General features: G+C 49.5%; 7 protein-coding genes across 7 annotated transcripts; 3 read left to right on the top strand and 4 right to left on the bottom strand.

Moving 5' to 3' along the window:
• Positions 1 to 129: 129 nt before the first annotated feature.
• Positions 130 to 2,989, bottom strand: J7337_005728 (uncharacterized protein; the record flags this gene model as incomplete). Its single annotated transcript, XM_044823402.1, has 2 exons — positions 130 to 2,882; positions 2,932 to 2,989. The coding sequence occupies 2 exons, from the start codon at positions 2,987 to 2,989 to the stop codon at positions 130 to 132; spliced, it is 2,811 nt and encodes a 936-aa protein (XP_044681893.1).
• A 2,043-nt stretch (positions 2,990 to 5,032) lies between these two features.
• SNF7 (ESCRT-III subunit protein snf7) lies at positions 5,033 to 5,884 on the bottom strand (the record flags this gene model as incomplete). The annotated part of the gene is made up of 4 exons (XM_044823401.1): positions 5,033 to 5,115; positions 5,167 to 5,375; positions 5,445 to 5,649; positions 5,710 to 5,884. The coding sequence occupies 4 exons, from the start codon at positions 5,882 to 5,884 to the stop codon at positions 5,033 to 5,035; spliced, it is 672 nt and encodes a 223-aa protein (XP_044681892.1).
• Positions 5,885 to 7,097: 1,213 nt separating this feature from the next.
• Positions 7,098 to 8,266, bottom strand: J7337_005726 (uncharacterized protein; the record flags this gene model as incomplete). Its single annotated transcript, XM_044823400.1, has 4 exons — positions 7,098 to 7,246; positions 7,302 to 7,517; positions 7,571 to 7,618; positions 7,669 to 8,266. 4 exons carry the CDS (start codon positions 8,264 to 8,266, stop codon positions 7,098 to 7,100), a joined length of 1,011 nt encoding a protein of 336 aa, XP_044681891.1.
• Positions 8,267 to 10,021: 1,755 nt separating this feature from the next.
• On the top strand, positions 10,022 to 11,107 carry J7337_005725 (uncharacterized protein; the record flags this gene model as incomplete). Its single annotated transcript, XM_044823399.1, has 1 exon — positions 10,022 to 11,107. The coding sequence occupies one exon, from the start codon at positions 10,022 to 10,024 to the stop codon at positions 11,105 to 11,107; it is 1,086 nt and encodes a 361-aa protein (XP_044681890.1).
• A 4,222-nt stretch (positions 11,108 to 15,329) lies between these two features.
• J7337_005724 (uncharacterized protein) lies at positions 15,330 to 16,636 on the top strand (the record flags this gene model as incomplete). The annotated part of the gene is made up of 3 exons (XM_044823398.1): positions 15,330 to 15,387; positions 15,444 to 16,284; positions 16,339 to 16,636. The coding sequence occupies 3 exons, from the start codon at positions 15,330 to 15,332 to the stop codon at positions 16,634 to 16,636; spliced, it is 1,197 nt and encodes a 398-aa protein (XP_044681889.1).
• Positions 16,637 to 17,344: 708 nt separating this feature from the next.
• Positions 17,345 to 18,944, bottom strand: J7337_005723 (uncharacterized protein; the record flags this gene model as incomplete). The annotated part of the gene is made up of 4 exons (XM_044823397.1): positions 17,345 to 17,440; positions 17,494 to 17,577; positions 17,631 to 18,301; positions 18,350 to 18,944. 4 exons carry the CDS (start codon positions 18,942 to 18,944, stop codon positions 17,345 to 17,347), a joined length of 1,446 nt encoding a protein of 481 aa, XP_044681888.1.
• Positions 18,945 to 19,698: 754 nt separating this feature from the next.
• Positions 19,699 to 21,305, top strand: DBP5 (RNA helicase required for poly(A+) mRNA export; the record flags this gene model as incomplete). Its single annotated transcript, XM_044823396.1, has 4 exons — positions 19,699 to 19,931; positions 19,986 to 20,471; positions 20,523 to 20,760; positions 20,808 to 21,305. The coding sequence occupies 4 exons, from the start codon at positions 19,699 to 19,701 to the stop codon at positions 21,303 to 21,305; spliced, it is 1,455 nt and encodes a 484-aa protein (XP_044681887.1).
• Between the last annotated feature and the right edge of the window lie 1,974 nt (positions 21,306 to 23,279).

Below are 23,279 nucleotides of genomic sequence, written 5' to 3'. Positions count from 1 at the left end.
TCTATGACTGTTGCTAATGCTCATTATAGCTTCCAAATTCTTGGCTATTATACAAAATTGATATGTGACCTGATTCACGAAACAAAAGAACGATAGTGCATGTGTCGCCGAAATATCTATGTATCCATTTTATTGTACGTTCAAGACCAGGTCATCTCCTCGCCGTGTAGGGGTTAATGTCGGCTGCCAACGCAGCGACATAGGAAGGTTTGGTGGTGTTTTGTTTTGAGTATCACGATTCCACTTCGAAGCGCCAGTTTTGTCTGTACCGATAGCCATACCAGCGGCGCGATCCAAACCGACGCGCTTAGCCAGGAGTGAATCTTGGCTATCGGAGTGAGCAAGTGAAGGGTTCATTGAATGCGGGGGGCGGTAACTCTGGTATTGAGAGGGGTGTATTTGAGCCTGCTGTCCGGCAGGATAGGGTTGAAATGACTGGTAACCTCCTGTATTGCGGGGGTAGTGTTGCTGGTTTGGCTGAGGCTGGAAGGAAGGGTACATATGTGGTTGTTGGTAGGGCTGCTGATGCGGGAATGTGCGTTGATAGGGCTGCAAAGGTTGCTGTTGCTGGAATGGCGGATATGTTGGGGGCATACGTTGTGTAGGCTGCCAAGGGTTTTGCTGCTGCTGCTGCTGATGGTTGTGGCGTTGTTGCTGGTGATTGTGTGAATGCAGTCTCTGGACTGGTTGCCAGGCTGCCTGTTGTTGACGAGGAGAAGGTTGAAACGAGGGAGGCCTCTGGTAAGGTTGATACTGCTGAGGCTGGGGCCCTGATGCAGAACGGCGATGCTGAGAGGTTTGACGAGACTGAAGAGGTTGAGGATATGGTGGGTCAAAGTAGAAGGGGGACGCCCGGATCTGATCATCTTTGACATTCGCTGGTTCTGCGGTCTCATCTGGCTCGGGAGAGGGCTCCACAATGCGCATTGTCGATGAAGCTGCCTGTGCGCCTGTGTTGTCGGCGGGCTGCATGCTCTGAACAGCTGATTGAGGTTTCTGTTGTGGTTGCGCATTCAGCTGCGCTTTTGACTGTAGTGCTGCGTAGTATGCACTAGGAGGCTGCATCAGACCCAAGGTCGGGCTTGGCTGCCCAGGAGGGCTGTAAACTACCTGTCGCGTAGGAGGGGCAGCTCGCGGGTTGACGCTGACACCAGGGTTGCCCATCTGGCTGGCACGTCGAGGGTCTCGTGGGGGGATCTGAGGCTGCTGCTGACGAGCTCGGACTGACTGGGGAGATTCAACAACAGGAGAGAGGCTGACTTGTTGTTCTGGTGCCACAGACGGAATACTTGAGGAGGACTCGGTTGAGGTGGTAATGATGGTGGCGCTACTACTGCTGGAATCTTCACGTGGTCGAGTCAGGGGCCTTGTCATGGAACGACGATTGGAAGTGCTGCGTCTTGGATGGGACTGGGAAGAGAAGAAGGGGGAGGGATACTGCGGACGAGGTCCACCAGGTCTGGACGGTGCACCGCCAGGAATAATCTCAGCCGGAGGAGCAAGCGATCTGGTGCGGCTTCGTTCTGCACTGCTGAGGGGGGCGTTACCATTGTGAGGTGATCTTGGTGCTCCCTCTTGAGAAACCTTGGACTCCTGTGAGCCTCGAGCAATCACCGAGGCACGCTTTGGGTTTCCCAGAACCCAATTGCCGTATTGGTCGGCAACATAATAAGTTGTCGCTGAAAGGGGCGTTGTTGGTGGTCTCCAGACTTGAGTGTTGGCGTTTGGAGATATCGACGTACGGTCTTCCTCAAACTCCGTCACGTTACTCTCACGGTTGCTCATCCTTACAGCTGGTCCAGCCGGTTTCCCGGCTTGTGGTATTTGTAGTTTCAGCGGTGCGGGTGGTGTCGGCTTAGATCTTCCTGCCCAAGCAGCAGCAGCAAGTGTTGCTGGTGGTGGTGGTGGTATTATTGAAGAGCTCTCATCTCGCGATGAATGTCCAGCATCTTGGCGCCTATCGTCAGCTTGCTCCGCGTGGAGAATAGGCAAGGGCTTTTCGTTGGTGTCTCCGGCAGATAGATCCGGTAGGGTCGGTTTCGCAGGGAGCAGCTTTGATAGTCGCCTCAGTGGAGATGTAGGCACCGCCGTGTTGCGGCTCAAGGGAGGAGGTGATAATGCTACACCAATGGCTTCAGGTTTGACACTCCTAAGGTTGGAAGTCGGCGGCGGTGGTGGGTGATTCGTAGGATCCAAATCAGGTCGCAGTTGGTGAACCATCCACGAATTATGTCCACCGTTGTCAGATCGATCTGGCTTATAACCCCAGGTGTCCCTCATAGGAAGAAAGCCAGTCTTGATCTGAGGATACTTTCTTCGTCTATAGTATCTTGCCAATACAATAGCTCCAACAGCAACTCCCACTGCGGCGAGGACGCCGACTGAAATACCAGCGACCTGTTCAGTGGAAAGTTTGTCTGGATCATCACTGTCCTTATCTTTGCTTGCCCCACCAGCACCACCTTGTACGTCCGTGGTGGTCTCGGACTCTGAACTCGAAGTTGAGGTATATGTATAAGTCTCAAAAGTAGTGGGCTTAGTGAACGGAGGCTCCGTGATCGAGATGATATCTGAATCGTCTGATGAATCAGTCGTAGAGTATTCTCTGGCCGTCGACCGTGTTGTTGAGCCAGCTGGTTTCGTCGATGGTCTTGGAATAACAGGGGGCGAGGATGTGTCAATAACCAACGTTGTCGGCAATGTACGAGCAGTGGTGGATGTATCCGGCCGTGAAGTGGTCTTGGTAGTCACTGAGGGAAAGGTCACAACTCCTCCCGTAGGAGCTAAAACTAATGTTGCCGTGATGGTGAGATAAGTAGGATGGACCGCGCCAGGTCTCCCGTTGCATATATCATATGCATTCTCGATGACTCGGTCTACTTCTGTGTAAGCAACACACTCTTTGTGTACTCCGTGGTTCGTAGTACTTACCACTGGCTTCGACTTTGGAGCAGTATCCAATGGATCGTTCAGCAGAAATACATTGCATTGCACCCTCACCAAGAGTGAATCCCGAGGCGCCCCTTCGAGAACACAGACAATCCAGCAGGGGTTTTCCAGTGCAAACATCCGGAGCATAATTGACGTTAAGAAAGGAGGCGAAGCATTCTCCGGCACAACTAGGGATGAAGCTCGAGAATTCGTTGGAGATATTAGTCGCGAGTACGACAGTTACACAAAAGATCAACCATGCCGGCACGAAGGAAAATGGCCAACTGGCCATTCTACAACGAAACATCTAGTAACGGAAATCAGCTCGAGCTTGAAGCAGGGCACGTTGGACAGGTGAACTCACCTAAAGAGAAGGGTATCCTATTAAAGGAGATGACCAGCATCTCAACGAAGTGGATTCATGAGCAGCCGTGACAAAATGGCAAAGGAACAAAGGGAAAAGAAAACCAAGGAGAAATTAGCTAGTGAGAGTTTGTACAAGCGGTCACAGAGGATATGACAGAGGAAAAGGACAAAGAGAAGAGAAAATGCGAAACACAGTCACAACGGATGGATGAGTTAGGAAACAAGGGGGCATATGAAGACAAGACTGAACTGCGCATATGCAGCATACATACACATATCTCAGCAGCAGCAGCAGCAGCAGCCGCCGCCTCCTCCTCCTGCTGCTGCTGCTGCTGCTACATCACGCAAGCTGATCATGACATGTAAGGCCAGCGCTTGCTGGGCGTTGTCAGTCCTGCATCTGCAAGCCTCCTCCTCAGCTGCAAGGCCTCTCGAGGGCTATGGAACCGCCAGAGCGGGCCCTCGATTGCTCTCTGCGTCATTGTGGAAGAGGCTGGATCCGAGATATCCTGCTGCAAGTGCGTTCTATTTTTGCGCGCGTGCAATGCAGAGGCGGAATACTTGGACGATCCGAAACTCGACGGACGGTGTACGTTTTGTTTGGCGGTTAGAGTTCGAGCTATGACTGGCTGAGGCTTCTTGTAGCGCCGTTAGACGCGGGAGGGCCCTTTTGGGCGTCAGCAACTGACAGCCAACCACAGCCAGCCTCCCCAACTGGAAACATGATGACTGATCACGTGAAGCCATCTCCGTCCAATCACGGTGTTTGTATAGCCTCAGTTGGGGGCCTAGTATAGGTAAGGCACCTAGGTAGGTACTTGGGCCGCCCCAAGGTACTGTGCGTACTCCTTCTGCTGCAGATCGGCGACCTTTATTAAGCTTGATACTATACTGTAGATGTGATGACTACACCTTTCCACGCCTTGGCTGGTTTCGAAGTCAGTTGGGTGGTCATACGTGCACTTATCCTCTTAGGAGTTGCTCTGAAACGGTCACCTCCAGCCCAGCTGAAAGATCTCAGTGTCACTTCGTCTTGATTGTACGTGGACCTCTCGGTTCGTTGCGAGATCCTAAAGAAAATGTTGGGGCTCACCAAGAGACCTTATCCTTGTTTCAGTTCGGTTCAAATGGGCGTCTATGAATCAATCAAATAGTGATGTGACCCACAATGTCTTGGCCTCCATTCTTAATACATATCCTCATAGCCAAACGATCTAAGCACTATTATCACCTATAATGCTACCATGCCATAGATCTGTTGATGTCATGTCTGCATTCATGTCCCCATCATGTAATATGGGTGTTCTCATTACCGGCAATTTATTACCTCAGTAGCAGATTTGGTCAACTTTACGGATTATATTCGCATTGAAGATCTAGATTCTCTCCCACTTCAAGGCTCGTCAACCATCACAAAGGTCTCTTATCAAGTGCATCCTTGCCAGGCGTACCGTCATCAGAAACACCTCTGTGCGGTCACGATGCTCAAGCCGAATTGCCAGGCGAAAGATGGAAAGAGTTTCGTAAACGATAAAGATCAACAACAACCTTAGACGCCGACGCCGACAATAACACCTACAATAGAACCGCAAATCCGCCAGGGCACAGGAAGCTCCGAATACCACGAGGCCATCTCTTGTCTGTGTTGGATAAAAACGCCACATGTAATGCAGCTTCGCCCTCAGTCCCCACCAACCAAATGCTATACAAACATCAAATTCCTCTATTAACAATCTCACATGGCCATTTCAGCCTGCAACTTCCGAAGTTCGGCTTCCTCGTCATCCTCTTCGACTGCCTGCTTCTTGCTTGACACGGCTGTATAATATTAGTGTTTACACAAAAAAGAACCTGAGTAAGGGGACATACGCTCTTCCCTGGCCGGCGTGGGTAGCTTATGCACAGCATCTGACACGGGGACGGTGCCCGTCTTGAGCATCTGTTCGTCGAGCTGCTCCTGTTGTAGCTCATCCAGTTCGTTCTCCAGCTCATCCTCGTCGATCGGCTCGCCTAATGAGTTCGAGGTGATTGCGTTGACAATCTCGTCGCTCATTGCATTGTGCTCACGCAGTTCATCCCTGTGATTTCAGATTAGCCAAGAACACATCTCACACAAACTGGCATGAATAAGCCTGGTGTCAACATACATCGTCGCATCAATCTTGTCCACCGTGAGACCTCCGTATATCTGCTTCATGGCCGCGTTGGCGTTGCTCATGGCTGCCAGAGTCTCCTTGTTGATATTGGCGGACTCGATCGAGTTGATCTGCTGCTCTAGTGTACCGATCTGTGCAACAGTTTGCTCGAGCGCGTGCTCGTGTGTCTTCTTGCGCCTCAAGGCCGCTTTGGCCGCTATCATATAGATCAGCATCTCTGCCCCGCATTACGAATCTCATGGAGATGGTCACGTACCGTTCTTGTTGGTGCTCACATTCTTGCGTGCCGTAGCATCCTGCTCGTCGATCTGAGTCTGGAGATGTCTCTCGCGCTTCTGCAACATGTCAAGCTGCGCTCGCAGCCCGAGGATCGCATTCTTGGGCGTGTCCTTGCGTTTTTGGGCCGCGGCGCCACCAAACCAACCCCACATGATTACAGTTGCTGATCAGTCAATATTGGGGAGAGATATGAGTTTTATGAAGGAAAAGGAGCGCGCGTCCTGTTCCTCTTGTTGAGCGATCTCGTCTTGCAGTGTCGGGGCAGAAAATGGCGTAATGAGTCTCGACTCAGTGTCCGGTAGTGGGGTCAGGCTCCAGGAGAATAAATCCACGGGGGCTACACAGGATATCGGAAGCTTCTAGTATTGGATGAATAAGAAGCGCGATATGTCCTGTAGGTTGTGCTGTTCGTTGTCGTCAGAGTCGCCGTCCTAGGTAGTGTAGAGTTAAAGGTAGCCTGCGGGACTCTTATCGTTGCCTGTGTGATGACGGCACCTAGGCCTTGCCCGCCATTTCCTCTTAATTGCATATTATGGGGCTGGCTGCTATAATTGCAAGATCGCTCAGGTCTCATGTGACGCAATATTCGAATAGCCAATCTCAACTACCCATGTCACTACAACCAAATATGAGGCTATTCGCAAGTGAGATGGGATACGTGGTAGATGAATCTTACCTTAGGTGTAATAGCTTGGTCTTTTAGTATGTTCATGCTTAAGTTCTTCTTCCGTGAAATGTCGCATATCCGCCTTTCGTCTCCGCACTTCTTAACAGACTAAAATTACAAAAAATACCTAGGTAATTACGTTCGTTAGCTCATGTTCAAGCATACCTACCTACTAGGTAGGCAGCCGATGAGAGATCCATTGGCTAATTATATTGGTCGTTATCGTCAGTGTATCCTCAACTCCAGGAAACGGCCCATATTATCTATATTACATCTGGCTCCCTCCCTCTATAAGGCTGCTCTTCCTAACACACATTACTACTGAGTCTTTATGGCACAGGGCGTTTCCTGACTGATAATAAGAAACCAGTTCTTCAATATTACAAAAAGCATCTGCTTCACTTTTAGCCTCTTCCTCCAATAAGTACCCCTAGCGCCCACATTGACCGTATTAAATACACGACAGATCGAGTCGAATCGAACGAAATAATTACTTGCTGAAGGATAATCTTTTGTTGCTCATTTCCAAGCTTAACTTGAAGCTGAACATCGACCGAGTGGTCTGGAAAAATGTTGGAAACGTTAACGGCGTAACGTCATGAGTCTGCGTGTATGGAGTGAGCTGGTCGAGAGTCGTCAGGTAGACGAGTTACGTCAAAAAAAAAAACTCCACTTGCTCTTCAGAATTACGGCACTCATCATAAGTTACCACCCTTCTCTTGTGTATCGTAATGCCATACGATGTAGTTTGGGAGACCAATAACTTGATAGCCGGCACGCTTAGCCATCTTGGCAAAGCCTTCGGTCTCGGCCTGGTTTTCAAAGGCATACGCTGGAAAGTTGATGCCTAAAAACGATGTTAATTGCGACATTACGGAACTTGAAATACTGTGGCCACAAACCTGATCGATGAACGTCTGCCTTGACCAGAATGTTGACACCGCCAATACCATCCAGTTGAACCTCGACATCTTTGTTTTCGCGCCAATCCCCCATCTTGCACATGTATTCGCGCCCAGTGTCAAATTCCTTATAGCCTTCGACAATGACTGTGTCTTTGGGCAGGCTGTTGGCGAGCTTTCGGCCTTTGTCGGACTCGATCCATGAATTGTAGTCGACTGCGTTTGCAAATTAGTAATTCTCTGGTCATAGCTAGACTTGAGGGACCTACATCGACCTTCGATATCAACACCCTTCTCGAACCTGTGGAACCAAATGTCTCGGATGTGTCAGTGCCATGATGTCTCAGAATATCCTTGGGGGACCTACTGGGCACGAGAATATCTCTATCGTGCGCAACAAAATCTTCAATGATCCGTCTCGGTGCTTGTTCAATATCAACGTCACGCCAGTACACCCATGAGTGCTCTGGCTTCAGAGCTGTAGCCAAGAGGTAGTTTCTTGCCTTAGCCATGGCTTTGCGACGTGGCGCTTGTACCTCAAATCCATGTCTCTGCTCTGCATCCTGGCTGAGGTGAAAATGGAAATTCTTTTCGACAACAGTAATACTGTTGAATGGCACTTCGTCCTTCCGCTTTTGTAGGTGGTCAAGCTCGGAAGCAAGGATAGCGAGTGTATCGTCCTTCGAGTCAGATATTAAGAAAGCGAGATCGATCAGGCGGTGCGGGTAAGTGAGCTCTGCGATGAGTTTGAAGTAGTTCTTGAGGAAAGGGGCGGCGTCCTTGAGAGGTGTCAAGATCAATACTCGTTCGTTTCGGATGATGGCCTGTGGGCTCGAGGTGATCGGGTTCAGGTCGATGTGCTGGATCGAAGGAGATTCGACTTTTAGTGGTTTGTGATGGTTGAAGAGCACCGGTGTCTGCATGTGTGCATTCCATAGAGCATGTTCGTTCGGTGTCATTTCCATTGGCGACTTGTTTGGGCCCCAGCAACGAACACTGTTTCCATGTTAGTCGAGCTCCTCTACTCGAACCCAGTCGACGGTACAGACTTTTGTGGCCCAGGGGGTGGTGCTCGAAAAGTACGGTACAGCAGCATCACAATGCCAGTAACGCCTATTAGGAGAAGTAGTCGTGATCGTGTCAAATTGCTTCGCAATACTCTGCTTGGAGGCATTTGGGCCTTTGCGGCCCTCCAGCTCAGTCCACCACCAGGAAGAAGCATGGTGAATACCTTACTTCAGCAAGTCGTCCTCTCGCTGTATTCTCCGGGTAGGATAATCTGTAGCAGAGGCGATAACTGGCGCTGTTGTTGCAGCTGTGTTCACGTTTTGTCGTCAGCAACCACGTGAGGTCTTCCAAGGTTCGCTGTTCTTTCAATTCTCCTGTCGCAACGGCTCCGTCTAACAACCCTTTGATCCTGCTCAGTACCGCAGAGTCCTACGGCGGCTCCCGTGTAGTTTCGTGCTTGGTTAGACTACACCCTGATTCTGATACGCCTTTGTACAGGGGTTTTGCTGGCGGCTTTGAGGTTATTGCTGTCGCGTAAGGGGCCTAGCGTTACCAGAGCGGCTCAAAATATATAATGTTCGCATTAAGCAAAAATAGATGGTATGACCGAAAACGAGTGTGTGATGGTACTCTATTAAGAATTGGTGAAGTCGACAGGTATCGGTTGTAAGAATCCAGGTAGGAAAAGTAAATCAAAAAAGCACTGTTGACATGACATTAATCCACGTTGCGATAGCTCGGATCAGGACCTTGACTTTCGTTGGCTCGACACGACAGTCCGGGTTGTGGCCGGGACAGGGTCCCTACCTAGAGCGTTCCAGCCCGACCTTCCAGGCACTCCACTGGCCCGCTGTAAGCTCCATCCTTCAGTGGTTTCAGCGGCAGATAGCCCTTATCGAAGCGACTGCCGTGTGGGTGGGTGGAAAGGCTAACGTCAGCGACGGATATATGCTTACCCTAGAGATTGCTCCGAAGAACTCGTGGCTATGGGTCTTTTTGAATAGATGTTAATCTTCCTCTTCTCCTTCTGCCTCTTCCCGTCGTCTTCTGTTGACCTTTGGAACGAATCGCGTTGTATGTCGGCGGTGCGTGATACCGCGCTACAAGCGAGGGAGACTTCGCATCACCTCGCACCCGCTGTTTATATACAATGTTACGTCTCTGTTTGGTCTTTCAACTGACTAATATGTAACAGAACCCTCTACGGATTTACTGGGGCAGATGCAAGCTTGTACTAAGAAATGATAGAAATCTGGTTAAAAATCTAGGTTGAACAAGACATTTAGAAAGAGAAGACATAGATACAGGTTACAAATCCATACCTACTTAGGTACCTTAACCTAACTAATCGCCTGTCCGTTGTCTTAATCGTGGAGGTAATGGAAGGTACCTTATTCAAATCGTGGTGTTATTGGCTCCAAACACGCTAAGAGATCGACCAATGACATAAGACAGGTCGCATCTCCCAAGGACTCATGAACGTGAATAAGCAAAAGACTGACACTTTTGTCAACAGGAATACCTGCCAATTTCTAGAAGAAAAACGCTCTACTACGCCGGAGGCTACTTGTGAGTAGCGGTGCATCTACCGTGAGCCGGATTGTGTTATGTCCACGTTGCTCTTACGACGTCATACCTCCCTGGCTTTGCAGCAATTCACATCATATTCACAAATACTCGGAACAAGGATAGGACTCAGTTCGACGCACATCATGGTCACCACAAGGCGATCCTCACGCATCAGCGCCCAGCCTGCTTCCATGAAGGAGTCACTGGAGAAACCAAGATCGACGGCGGCAGGTCGGAAGCGTAAAGCAGCTGCAGTTGAGGACGAACCCGAAGCACCTTCAACACCACCCCCAAGGAAGCGAGCACAAGACGAACCTGCAATATCAGCTGTTCCGCCACCAAAGACACCAACGCCTGCTGCTGCTGGGCTCTTTGCTGAGCCGACTTGCATCACCAAGAAGCCTCGTACTGCGGCCGTTACACGACTTGCAAACCCCAGGCTGACAAACGCAACACTACTCTCACCAGAGACGTCACGTCTTGTTACCTCACGGGACATTGATAATTTATCGCCCAGCAAGGCACCCCAGGCCAAGACGACAACAGAGAATCTCCTTAAAGAGGCATGCGACTATCTGGTCACAGTTGATCCTCGCATGAAACCTCTTGTAGAGAGCCACCACTGCAGAGTTTTCTCACCAGAGGGACTGGCAGAGAAGATAGACCCATTTGAGAACCTCTCCAGTGGCATCATTAGCCAGCAGGTATCAGGAGCTGCAGCCAAGTCTATAAAGGCCAAGTTTCTCACATTGTTCGAGGAGCAACCAGGAAACCGATTCCCTCACCCCTCCCAGGTGGCTTCCAAGTCGATCGACGAGCTCCGTACAGCAGGTCTATCGCAACGCAAAGCCGAGTACATCAAAGGTCTCGCAGAAAAGTTCGTCAGTGGAGAACTTAGTGCTCAAATGCTCCATGATGCTTCGGATGCAGAGGTCATGGAAAAGCTGATTGCCGTGAGAGGCCTTGGGAAGTGGTCCGTTGAGATGTTTGCATGCTTCGGGCTCAAAAGGATGGACGTCTTTTCACTCGGTGATCTAGGCGTTCAGAGAGGTATGGCTGCATTCGTGGGGCGTGATATTGCCAAGCTAAAGGCCAAAGGCGGTGGTAAATGGAAGTACATGTCGGAGCAGGATATGACTGAGCTGTCGATTAAGTTCTCGCCATATCGAAGTCTCTTCATGTGGTATATGTGGCGAGTCGAGGAGACCGATATCAGTACAATGGAATAAACTTTAGTTGCTGGGGCGGTAGGTGTTTGTTGTTGTTGTGCCTAGCAGACAAAGATCCCACATTGTGTTGATCGGATACGGTACACTTCCGCGGTTACTACAGCGAGTGGTGATGTCACACTACAGATTCAATGCAAATATTTATGTACTATAGCTGTCCTCTGTCTGGACCCGGTGAGTAAGGTCCGACGTACGCGTCTAACAATACATAATCGGTTTCTCGTACTGCAATGAGTTGGTGAGGCCTCGTCGTCTACAGAGCATATCTCTTATTGCTGTTCAAGGATCACGGCAGCAAACATAATTGGCTGAACTTGCACAAAGGACATGATTCGCCATCGGCGATCTGCTTTTGTGGATTCACCCATAACGGCGCGAAGGCGGCGCCACGAATCGACCAAAGACGCCGCTGCCGAGACCGTAGCGGGCCTCGATGCATCCTAACATCTTAGTAGCTTGGAACATCGTGAAGGTTTGACCCCCCTCCAAAAAAAAAGAAATAAAAAAAAAAAACCACCAAAAAAAAAAAAAAACAATGATAGTGAGGATGCCATGTAGGTACGATGTATCAGACAAGACGCATGAATACGTGTCCGACGAACAACGAACTCGACATTAGCTCGCAGATCGCGAGATTTAAATGGGGCCAATGTGATAATTTAACCTCTACGGAGTAAGGCCCATAAATGAAAGTCTTGTGCAACCACTTCGCAAATCGTCGAGTCTTTGCAAGGTCTGGGCAGATATTGAAGCGGGAAGTAGGAAGATGCTTGGTTAGTGACGGAGCCGATCCCACACAAGCTGCAGGCTTGGCTGTCTGAGTGTGGAGAGTGTAACGCGTCAAGGGGCGACGGATAACTTCGATTTAGGTACATATATGTACATGCTTCGATGGAATGCGTCCGTCGTGGCCTCTTTGGACAGCGAAAGATTCAACCGAGTGGCCAACGGGAGGAAATCTGGGCATATCTGATCTAAATTAGTGTCCACACGTGGGTATGTAGTGCCATTCATAGCCGTGTACCCTCAGCTGATAACAGTTTTTTCCTCCCCTCCCATGGTTCGGAAAGATCTTCGAGGTTGGGGTTTTCGACGAGGCTCATGAACCCTGAAAAGCCATTGTCGGAGATACAGAGAAGATAGACATGCCCAATATGCTCTGGTGTGTTGTTTTGACTACCTGGATGATGATTTTAATCAAGATCATCTTCAATGGATACCTGGAGTCCGTGAAACTGAAAGATAACCAAACCCATGGCCACTGTGACATGGCATAAAAACAAATCAGGGGCGAATTTCGGTTAAAGGACGGTGCGAGAAAAAGAAAAGTCCATTTCAAGATCGTAACCTTGGATCTATCCGCGGCATGTGCCCCAGCCCCCAGCACATTTGTATGAGTGACAATCCACTGAGATAAAGAAGGGCTGGGCAGGCTGGGATCAAACACAGGACTACCACATCACTTGAGACTGATGTTAAAGGGGAAAGACAAAAAGAAAAAAGACAAAAAGAAAAAAGAAAAAGAGGCACATGGACCCCGGCGACAGTGACGGCCGCGTTCCATATTAGTTGTCCGAGACTCCGAATACTGAAGAGATGATAAAGGAAAGGGAAGTGAGTGCGCGAAGTGGAATGATGATAGCAATATCCGTAAAGGGAGACGAAGTATTCGGCTTTGTTATCCCCGGAACCTCCGGAAGTTTCGATGCCGAGAAAAGTCGTATCGTAATGTCAGTAGCAATAAGATTTCAGACCTTGAGTGGTGTTTATGCCCGGTGACTCTGATGAATGATTCTTCAATCACTTGGGTCTGATATCGATCAACGAGTTCGCTTTAATACTCATGTCATTAAGATAGGCTCGTGTTCGCTCGGTTGAATGATTGTCATATCTGTAACTGGACTCTGTCCTACCCTTATGCCAGGCATACAGCATTTCTCGCCCTTGACAGATCGGCTGTGTAACCTTTGCCTCCGACTGGCATCATAGGTGATTTGTCTCGTGGAAATGATGACGTCTCAGCAGAAGAAAGGAATTGAAGATGGAGAATCCAGGCCCAGCTGGATCGTGAAATCATATGTAAATGAAGACAAATGGAACAAGATGAGTTTGACAAGGAAGGCGGTGCAATGTCTCCGTCTGTTAGCGAATACTTGCTAAGGGGGTGCCCTTGCTGGGTAAGGACACTATGGAGTCGATCGATTGGTAGGTATTTTACTATCAACGGGTTGAAAGACATGGGAGTTTAGGGCCCCTGCTAGTAGATGCGAAAAGTGGATGCTCTGAGCAGCGTCCGTAGCTGAATGGGGTGCAAATCTCGCCTGCATGCGATGCGATGGAATTAGAGGCACAAAGCTTGAGATTGTAGCTAATTTTGGTGTTGAGATTGTCAGGGAATAACAAGGACAATCTGCTTTATGTACATATACCAGAGTGAGTCTAAAAAGAGAATCATGCGCAAATATGCCTCCTCGAGAATGATTGTCTACTATGAAAGAAGACTACCTAGAAGGATAAGTGAAGAAATCCATTCAAAGCTGGATATACCTACTATAGGTATTCAGTAATGCGCTTGGAGTGGCTATGAGCCGCGGTGCCTGGTAGAGCCCGCTAATGCATGCAACGCAGTTAAAGTCAAAGAGGCAGAAGAAGGTATGTATCCACTAATTTCCTCTTTGGGGGATGTTGATTGTTTTGGTTGCTGGCCAAGCAGACTGGAGGGCAGATAGTGCTGTCATGATTGTTGCATCTAGCTCTGCTTACGCGGCCATTGGGCTTTTTGTGAAGCCGGAGGTTGGTATCAATGCGAGCGCATGAGGTCTTGGCTCGAGAATACAGGCAGAAAAAGAACCTACATTGCCTCAACTAGGACAGATTGAAAACAAAAAAAAAACCTTTCAATGGATTAGCTAGCGTCTTGATAGTTCCGTGGTGGTCACTGGTCGGTGTCAATACTAATTCACGTCGTGTTGAGCAGTGCACTGATAGTAGTCTGATATGATACATACAGTAACGGATGAGGCGTAACCAAGTCAGTGGGCCCATATCTCTGAACCATTAGCAGGAGATTAGTACCTATGCCGTTTATCCCTAGGTATTAGCCATTTCTCACACCTGGTCAATGGATCCGTCGCACCCGTCCAGTCCATACTGGAGTCTAGAGTCCAGCTCGCCCTGGCATCGCCTTGGGCCGGTACTGGTTCCTTTTTGGTCTTCAGTGTCTGAGTGCCCCTGGGAGAATGGGCCCCGAAGCTGGTGATTGACCTGTCGGTGCCCTGCCTTTGTCCATCAAGTTAGGTTTTGCCATCCAACTCGGAACCCACCCTGGTAGCTCCCCTGGAGCCCCATGCCACATGCCCAATGCAGGCGGCGCCGAATTCCCACCGTGCACTCATCTCGGTCGACCATCTTTCATCTCCTCCCTCCCGTCTCCTCCTCTCTTTTTCTCTCGCTCCTTCGAACCTCTTCTTTCCTCTCCTCGTCGGTAATATTCTCGTCCAGTTTTTCTCTTCACGCCACTCGTTTTTCGTCAGGCTATACTCTGCCAGACTTTGTCTAGTTCTAGGAATATTCTTACAGTTCCGTGATATATCAGTCGTTCGCCGAGAAACTCCCAAGGATTTCAAGAATCAACACCATCCAACAAAATCACAGGATCCTTTCCCCTTACAAATTAGGTACGTACGTACGAACGTTCATCGCTCGGTCGACTGGGCTCGATCCATTGTGAGAGAGATGCTTGCCGAGACGCGCATTTACTTGGCTTGTGCTCCTTGATTGGTTTCAACCGTTCCGTCCCGTCTTTCTTGCCGTCTTGTTTTCTTTCTTTCTTTCTTTCTTCTTCACCTGCCTCGAGATAATCTTTCTGTACGCTCTTGCTTCTCCATTCACTTTGCGATTTGGTCATTTCTGCCTACCTACGGTTTGGCTGGACGCATCTCCTCCTCCTCCCCTCCACCTCACGCATTCCTTCCAGGTTGGTTGCCATTGAACATCCCCTTTTCCTGCCAAAAAGGGGCCTTGCTATCGAGCACCGACATCTACACGACATTGTATTGCAGTTGCTCGCTTTGACACCATTCATCATCAGCATTGCTTCTTTCGAGGCGGCTCTACTTTGGACCGGCATTCATATGAACCACCGTCACAGATCAGCCCGCAGTCTTCTTCACGCACCCGTGTATAGTCAACGTTATCTAATTGCTTGTTTATTCAGATCATAATGCATTCCGTCAAGGTCCTCTCGGCCATTGCGGCCCTCGGTGTCTCTGCCGTCTCTGGTGGGTAAAATCAGATGCACAATCTTGGATATCCTACTGACATCAATCTTGTCTAGCTGCCACTTGTACCAAGGACATCAAGATCACCGAACCTACACAAGTCATCAGCTGTGATGTTGTTGACGCCGATGTCATCATTGACAAGTCTGTTTCTGGTGCCGTTGTCATCAACGGCCCCAAGCAGATCAAGGGTAACTTCCAGGCCAAGAACGCTGGAGACCTTATCTCTCTCTCCAGCACCACTATCAATTCCATCACTGGAACGTTCGAGCTCAACAACCTCGAGGCCCTCAACAACCTCGAATTCTCTTCACTCCAGAGCCTGGGCGAGCTTAGCTTCATCAAGCTTCCCCGACTCGGCGAGCTGAACTTCGGTACCGAAGGCGTTACTAAGATCAAGAGCATTCGAATCACCGACACTTTCATCAGTGATCTTAGCGGTCTCAGCGTCGCCAGTGTCGAGAGTTTCCAAATTGACAACAACCGAAAGATGAACGCTTTCAACTCCGATCTCGTTAACGTTACCACCCAGCTCCTGATCTTCGACAATGGCAACGACGTTATGGAAATTACCATGAACAAACTCGAGACTGCTGCCGAGATCCAAATTTCTAGCGCCAAGTCCTTCAAGGTTCCTGCTCTCCAGGAGGTGACCAAGAGCTTGAAGCTGAACGCCAACCCCGAGCTCAAGTCTTTCTCCGCCCCCAACCTGACCACGATCACGGAGACACTGTCTCTTGTCGACATGAACAAGCTCACCAACGTTTCCTTCCCCGCTCTGGAGGAGATTGGCGGCGGTTTCACCATCCAGAACAACACCAAGCTTGAGGCTATTGATGATTTCCCCAAGCTTGAGAAGGTCACCGGTGGTGTTGCCCTCCGAGGCAGCTTCGAGAAGTGAGTAAAACCCCTCTAGCATACAGCAATTCCAAGTCTAATGAGTGATCCCAGGGTGGAACTTCCCAAGCTTGACCAAGTTAGTGGCAGTGTCGTTGTTTCCTCGACCACCGATATCAAGGAGTTCTGTGACTACTTCGACAACCTCAAGAAGGACAAGAAGATCGATGGTGAGGAGAAGTGCACATCTAACAACAAGGAGGCCAACGAGGGCAAGGACGGTGGTGAGGAGAGCGACGGCTCTTCCGAGAGCAACAACAGTGACGACAAGGAGGATGCTGCTGGCATTGTCAGCGTCAACATGGCTGTTCTTGCTCTTGCCGGTGTTGCTGCCGTTGCCCAGCTCTTTTAAGCACGGAGATGAAGATTGCTGGATTTCTCTTAAAGGCGTCATTATCGCCGTCATCATGTTTCCTGACTTTTCTCTACGACATATTGTGCTTGGTCATCATGGGGCACAAAATGCTTTTCATGGGGTGGGGTAACTGCGTGTAAAGGATAACCTGTTAGAGCTTAATAATCGATTGTATTTGGACTTTATTCTTGAGATCATGTTTGCCGAGCCTTGTCAATTGACATTTCTCTTAACTCATCATATCAAGGTGTTTAGTCCGTGATAAGCGCTTCTTGATTTTGACCATCATGAATCTTTTCGGTCTGCAACTAATATCAAGCATTGCCAAGTTGCAGGTCCATGATGAATATAAATCCTTCTCTATCCACCTAGTTGCCAACGGCTCTTGACATTTGGGGGTTAACCTGGTTAAATTATGAGTGAAATGTGCTTTCCATCTATGCATCTTCTAACTTTGTCCCTCCTAAGGAATATGACACTCAAGACAACACCAACGCCTGAGAAGGGGTGGGCTACACGAGTATATTTACTGGAATATTGTTTCATGCTGAATGCCAACTCTGGTTGGGTAAAGTCGCTTCCTTCAAACCTATGACGGGTATATCTCCATATTGATAATACTTCAGTATAATGATTGTTTCTGCCCCTTAATCTTTGCTTCTGTCACACGGTCTAGCCTTGACCTGTCGTAAGAAGCACCCTTTTTTAGTGATACTTACCCTGCTCAAACTTTTCTGTATCGAAGAATTCGGGGACTATTGTATTACCATTGAATACACGACCATCTAGTTCGTTGACTGCCTATATGGGTTGTCAGCTGTTTGCTGTTGTGAAAGATGAAACAGGATATTTACCCGAAGGGCTGAAACTTGATTTGTGAACTTGATAAACACTCTGCGACTTTCCTGGTCAATGTATAGTCTCTCCACGCGCCCGTACTGTATCTTTGTTAATTATACCATGCCTAAAGAAGGACATAACTTTCACAAACCTTTTCTCCACACTCTTCTCCAATCTCTTGTCCCAAACCTCCTGCAATCTCCTCCTCAAGATTCGGCATGTTCTCAAGCATATTGCGCAGTACTATGACATCACTCATAGCACCAAACTTGCCTGTGTTTTCCTCTTTGCGCTTCCCACCAACGATCTTACCCTTACCACCTGGCTCGGCCCATCCTCCGCCATCTGCGTCGGCTTTCTTCCGCCGCTTCTCAACTTGAACACGCAAAGGGTTGACAATTCCTGACTCATCAGCACCAAGGCCACTGCCCTTTGTCCATCCATATTTGCTCATCAATCGATGGGCAAAACCAAACTGGCCTGGACGGCTTGACCGAGCCTGAGCATCATCACCAGGTTGTTCCGGAAGACTGGACCCAAGAGCTGGCGGCGGAGAATACGCATCGTCATCGACATTATCCTCTGTTCCGTCTTCGTCGTCATGTGGCTTTGAATATCTTACGGGAGCGCGTGATATGGTCGCGGAATTGGAAGGCTGAGAGGGTGATGCTTGTGCAGCAGGCGGAGGAGCTTCCCCTTGAGATGTAGCTACACGGCGAGCAAATGCATCGTCCCCACTAACATCGCCTGGAGTTGGTCCTGCTGGGGGTGATTGAGGCGGTGGTGGTACGAAAGCATATGACGAAGGTGGAGCAAACTGATCTGATACAGGTAAGAATTTAACTAAGAGGTTGTTCGTAGTGAACTCACTTGAAGGAACATGCCGGGTTTGTTCATCCTCGTCCTCGTCTGAGAGGTCGCTTTCGTCGCGTTCACGCCGGTGCCTATAAAGCAAGGCTTTCCAATCTCTGACCTCTTGGACTTTCTCATCACTATGCAGGTACTCTTCAACATTAGTTGGCCGTGTAGGGTCGTAAATATCGTCCCAGTTCGTCTCAAATTCCTCTTGTTGTCTCTTTTTCTTCTTCTTGCGACCGCCACGCTGACGCTTTTCACCCATACCATACATCCACTCATCTTCCTCAGTTGCAGCCCAGTCTGCAAGAGTAGTCTTCGGTTGCACAGGAGCGAGAGGAGCAGGATTCACAGCCTGCTTAGATACAGCTGGCTTGGGGAATGCTGGCTTTGGCTTGGCTTGCTTCACCTGTGGACGACGTATAGGTTGAAAGCGAAGGGCGGGATCAATGGGCTTCTTGACGGTAATGTCTGCAGATGTGTCTTCTGTTTGGCTGTACAGAACAGGGGCTGAAGATATTGTCGCTGAGGTTGAAGGCGTATCATTGGGATCCAGCAGGTTCTCGTAGAGAGATAGCCCTCCTTGAGGTGGCGGCGGTGGAGCTGCCATTGTTGTTATTCAGGACTATTGTATGATGTATGGAGCTATGAAAGCTTCATGAGCTGAGTCTTGATATTTCCTAGTCCATGAGATGGTTGCGTAAGTTGAGTCTCGAGCTTTATGCCGAAGTTATCTTGATTTATATAACTGTATGAGTCTGGATTAGATCCACAGTTGGTGTGAGAGCAAATGCGCCGGGTAATTAGCGGTTGTCGCCCACATTACAAGTTACAGGATCCAATGTTTCTAGGTACTACTGGTACCTAAGGTAACCTAGAGGTGAGCATTGATGGAAGCTTGAATGGACTCCACCCAATCGGTAGGTACTTAGGTACCTTCCTAGGCACCCAAGGCACCTCACCTGCCCTGCTCTGCTCTGCATGTACCCCTCCAAGAACTTGGACCCCGCCAAAACTTTGGAGAAGGAAGCTTCCCAGTCTATTCACCTCTCATCACCTCGCGGTAACTGGCATGAGCTTTTGTTTATGCCTACCTTATCCACCTACCTACCTGCTTGAGTATTTCTCTTGACTTAGGCTAACCCATACCTCAAAATTTTCATTTCCATATATTTTCAAAGCCTTTCGGCGCTGGCTCGTGCAGGTTAAAGGAACGTCGTGATCTTGCCGGGCAGTTTGTTATCTAGCGCCTGCTGCAGGGCCTCGAGAACTTTACCACCGCCTGCCCCCCACCGTATCGACTTCTCTCTCCTTCCACCTTGCGATCGCCGAAACGATTTTCACAGCATAACAATACATCCGCCATGGCTGATCTTGCGAGCCGAATTACAAAGCCCGATGAGGCTGCCACGGAGCCTCCAGCCGAAAGTGCTCCCGCCTCTACTGGCGAACTTGGCCAAGCCGACGGCAACATCGAGGACCTCGGGGGCTCTGGTCTCCATGAGCCTGAATGGGATGTCGAGGTCTCCCTTAGCGAGCTACAGAACAATGAAGCTACCCCCTTCCACTCTGCCACCACCTGGCAGGATCTCGGCCTGTAGGTGGCGATCATCTCATTCTGGGAGAAACATAACTGACATTTCTATTTCAGCCGTGAGGATATTCTGAAGGGTCTCCTCAGCCTTAACTTTCTGAAGCCCTCCAAAGTGCAAGGCAGATCTCTTCCGCTGATGCTTAGCGATCCGCCGCGAAACATGTTGGCGCAGTCTCAGTCTGGCACTGGCAAAACCGCTGCCTTTGTGACCGCGATATTGTCGCGAGTTGACTTCAGCAAACCTGACCAGCCCCAAGCTCTTGCTCTTGCACCTAGCCGAGAACTGGCGCGACAAATTGAAGGAGTTATCAACGCCATAGGTCGCTTTATCGAGAATAAGAAGGTTGCTGCTGCGATCCCTGGCGCCCTCCCTCGCGGAGAACCCGTCAGAGCTAGTGTTATTGTCGGTACTCCAGGTACAGTGATGGATATCATTCGACGCAGACAGTTGGATGTCTCTCAGCTCCGCGTCCTTGTCCTTGACGAGGCCGACAATATGCTGGATCAGCAAGGACTCGGGGACCAGTGCCTTAGGGTCAAGAAGTAAGTCCCCACCGAGTTGGAGTTTACCGACAAAACGCTGAAACTTGATAGCATGCTCCCCAAGGACATTCAGGTCCTTCTTTTTTCGGCCACCTTCCCCGAGAATGTCATGAAATATGCCAGCAAGTTCGCGCCTAACGCTCATAGTCTTAAGTTGCAGCGTAGTGAGCTCACAGTCAAGGGCATTTCTCAAATGTTCATCGACTGCCCAGATGACAACACCAAGTACGATATTCTCTGTAAGCTTTATGGGTTGATGACCATCGGCCAGTCAGTCATCTTCGTAAAGGTAAGTAGTACTGGGTATCGTTGGATCTCTAGTCTAACTCTCCACAGACACGAGAAAGCGCCAATGAGATTCAGAGGCGGATGGTAGCAGATGGTCACAAGGTCTCTGCACTCCATGCCGCATTTGATGGATTCGAGCGAGATGATCTTTTGTCCAAATTCCGCCAGGGCGAGAACAAGGTTCTCATTACCACCAACGTTTTGGCTCGTGGTATCGATGTTTCCAGTGTATCCATGGTTATCAACTATGACATTCCCATGAAGGGAAGAGGCGACACTGAACCAGATGCCGAGACTTATCTGCACCGTATCGGCCGAACCGGTCGATTTGGCCGTGTCGGGGTCAGCATCAGCTTCGTTTACGATAAGAAAAGTTTCGATGCCTTGAGCAAGATTGCCGAGCAGTATGGTATTGACTTGGTCAAGCTCGATACCGAGGATTGGGATGAGGCGGAGGAACGAGTGAAGGAAGTCATCAAGAAGAACAGAGCCCAAGCTTCGTATGCCCCTAGTGCGACTGAGCCTAAGGCTACCGAGGGTGCCTAGAACTTGCCCGCGTACGGAGTTCATCCTGGATTCCAGAATGGTTTCGGGAATAACGGACCACGCTTTAACGGTATGGCCTATGGCGGCATGAACCAGAATGGGATGGTCTACGACCGCATGAGGTTTTGAGGCTATAGTAGCCACAGTACATTGATTTGATTCAGCGGGAGGTGCTATGGAGCGGCCTATCGCTGTCGCCAGCCAGCGGTTTCTGACCTTTTCGAAATGCGACAGAGTTAAGATGGGCTGTGGGATATTGAGAATGCAATTAGGTGGAAAAGCTAACTACCCTATGTCTGTCTTATGCGAGATGGAGATACCAATACAAGAAAAAGGCTGTCATCAAATCACTGTCCACTGGGTGTTCCTTGCACAGTCGTCGATACTTGTCCACCATGTCCAATGGTGCAACACTATGATGATTTTTCTCTGTCGCTCTCGTTCTCTCTCTCTCTCTCTCACACACACACACACACAACGTGTCTCACGAGGCGAGTTTGGCCTGTTCAGGCAGTGTCGCATCTCGCTACTTGAGTACTAGATACTGACGTAGGTTTGAAAGAAACAGTATTAAGTACAATGGAGATGGAGTAGAGCCATTGTAGGTCTTGTTTCTCACGAAATATATGTTAATACTAATTAAAACTAAGATGGTGAAGTTCTGCCGTGAAAGGGACCCAGTCTCGTTCACATGTTAGCTATATATATTTCTCCCCAACTTTCACTTACTATTAATTCTTGGCGGCCTAGCAGCCAAGAGTTTTCACGATCCAGCCTCTCCATTTACGCCAGCCTTACTCACCGCCCTCCTTACTCCCCAAAACGCCCATGACGCTACCGCCAGGAACGGATCTTGTTTGTGTTACAAAGCAAAACTGGCTGGCTGGCTACTTGTGACGGAAGTTGTGGAGGCTGTAAACGAAATCAGAGGCGCAGCGTTGATTGATCAATACGGACGGGACGCAAGAACAAGAGTTCCGTGTTGCGAAGTGGACCTCTCTATTTGAGACAACAAGTAATAAGGGCGTGGACAAATTGATAATGTTGTTGTCTCTACTCCGTACACCTCAAGTCCAGCTCACGCGACGCCCACAACATCGACGGCAACGTTGCTCAACGATCACAACGGTATAATGGCGGAGGGGGTGGATGTCATGATGCTATCAGGCTCGAGCAGCCTGAAGCTGAGGAGCCAGTCAGAAAAAGGTGTGAGATGAGTTGGGCGCCATCCCATTGAGAGATATGCGTTGTAACCAGGTCGTTTCTGGAAATGCTGAGTATTGACAATGATTGACATGAATTCCCCCCACCGAGCGGAAATGGCCTACATCTGAGGCCCGAGGGCTTCCGATATCGAGATGCATAATGGGTCTGCCAGAAGCAGCTTCAGAAGCGAGCCACGTTGCACATCTGAAGCAACTAAACCGCTCAGTTGCAGCCATCCACCATCGATCGACCTGCCGAGTCATCCAAGGTTTTGAGATGTTGTCCTCCTTCCGAGAGGTCTTGGAGAGGAGGCCCGTACCGGGATCCGCCTGCTAGGAGCGGCCTTTGGCGTGGGGATGGCGGGTCCGGATAACCTTCGATATTGAAGCCGGTCCAGATGTATCCGTATTTGCAGTTGGCTGGGGACGACAACGGGCTTTGAAGGCTCTGATATCCGCCATGCTACCAGGCAAGTTGAGCAGTGTTGCACAAAGCTGGCCTGCTAGTTAGTTATTGGCCGATTGCTATCTTACCTGCCTGGCACGCATCGCATCATGATTGTCTGTCACTCGTGCCGCTTGGCTCAAGGTTGTTTGATTGTCATGCTGGCAGCGGCCCGTCCATGCAGGTCCGTACTGATTCTGCTATCCGAGCCTTGGTGCAGCACCTTATGATTGGGCCGCGACAGGCCTCATCGACACTTGGCCAGGTAGGTAGGTCAAATCAATGCATCATTGCTCTGTTCAACCTCGTCGAGTGCTCTGATGG

Source organism: Fusarium musae, chromosome 4 (genome assembly GCF_019915245.1).
Source record: "Fusarium musae strain F31 chromosome 4, whole genome shotgun sequence".
NCBI lineage: Eukaryota > Fungi > Ascomycota > Sordariomycetes > Hypocreales > Nectriaceae > Fusarium > Fusarium musae.
The sequence above is the reverse complement of the archived record's forward strand: the minus strand, read 5'-3'. Positions and strand labels throughout refer to the sequence as shown.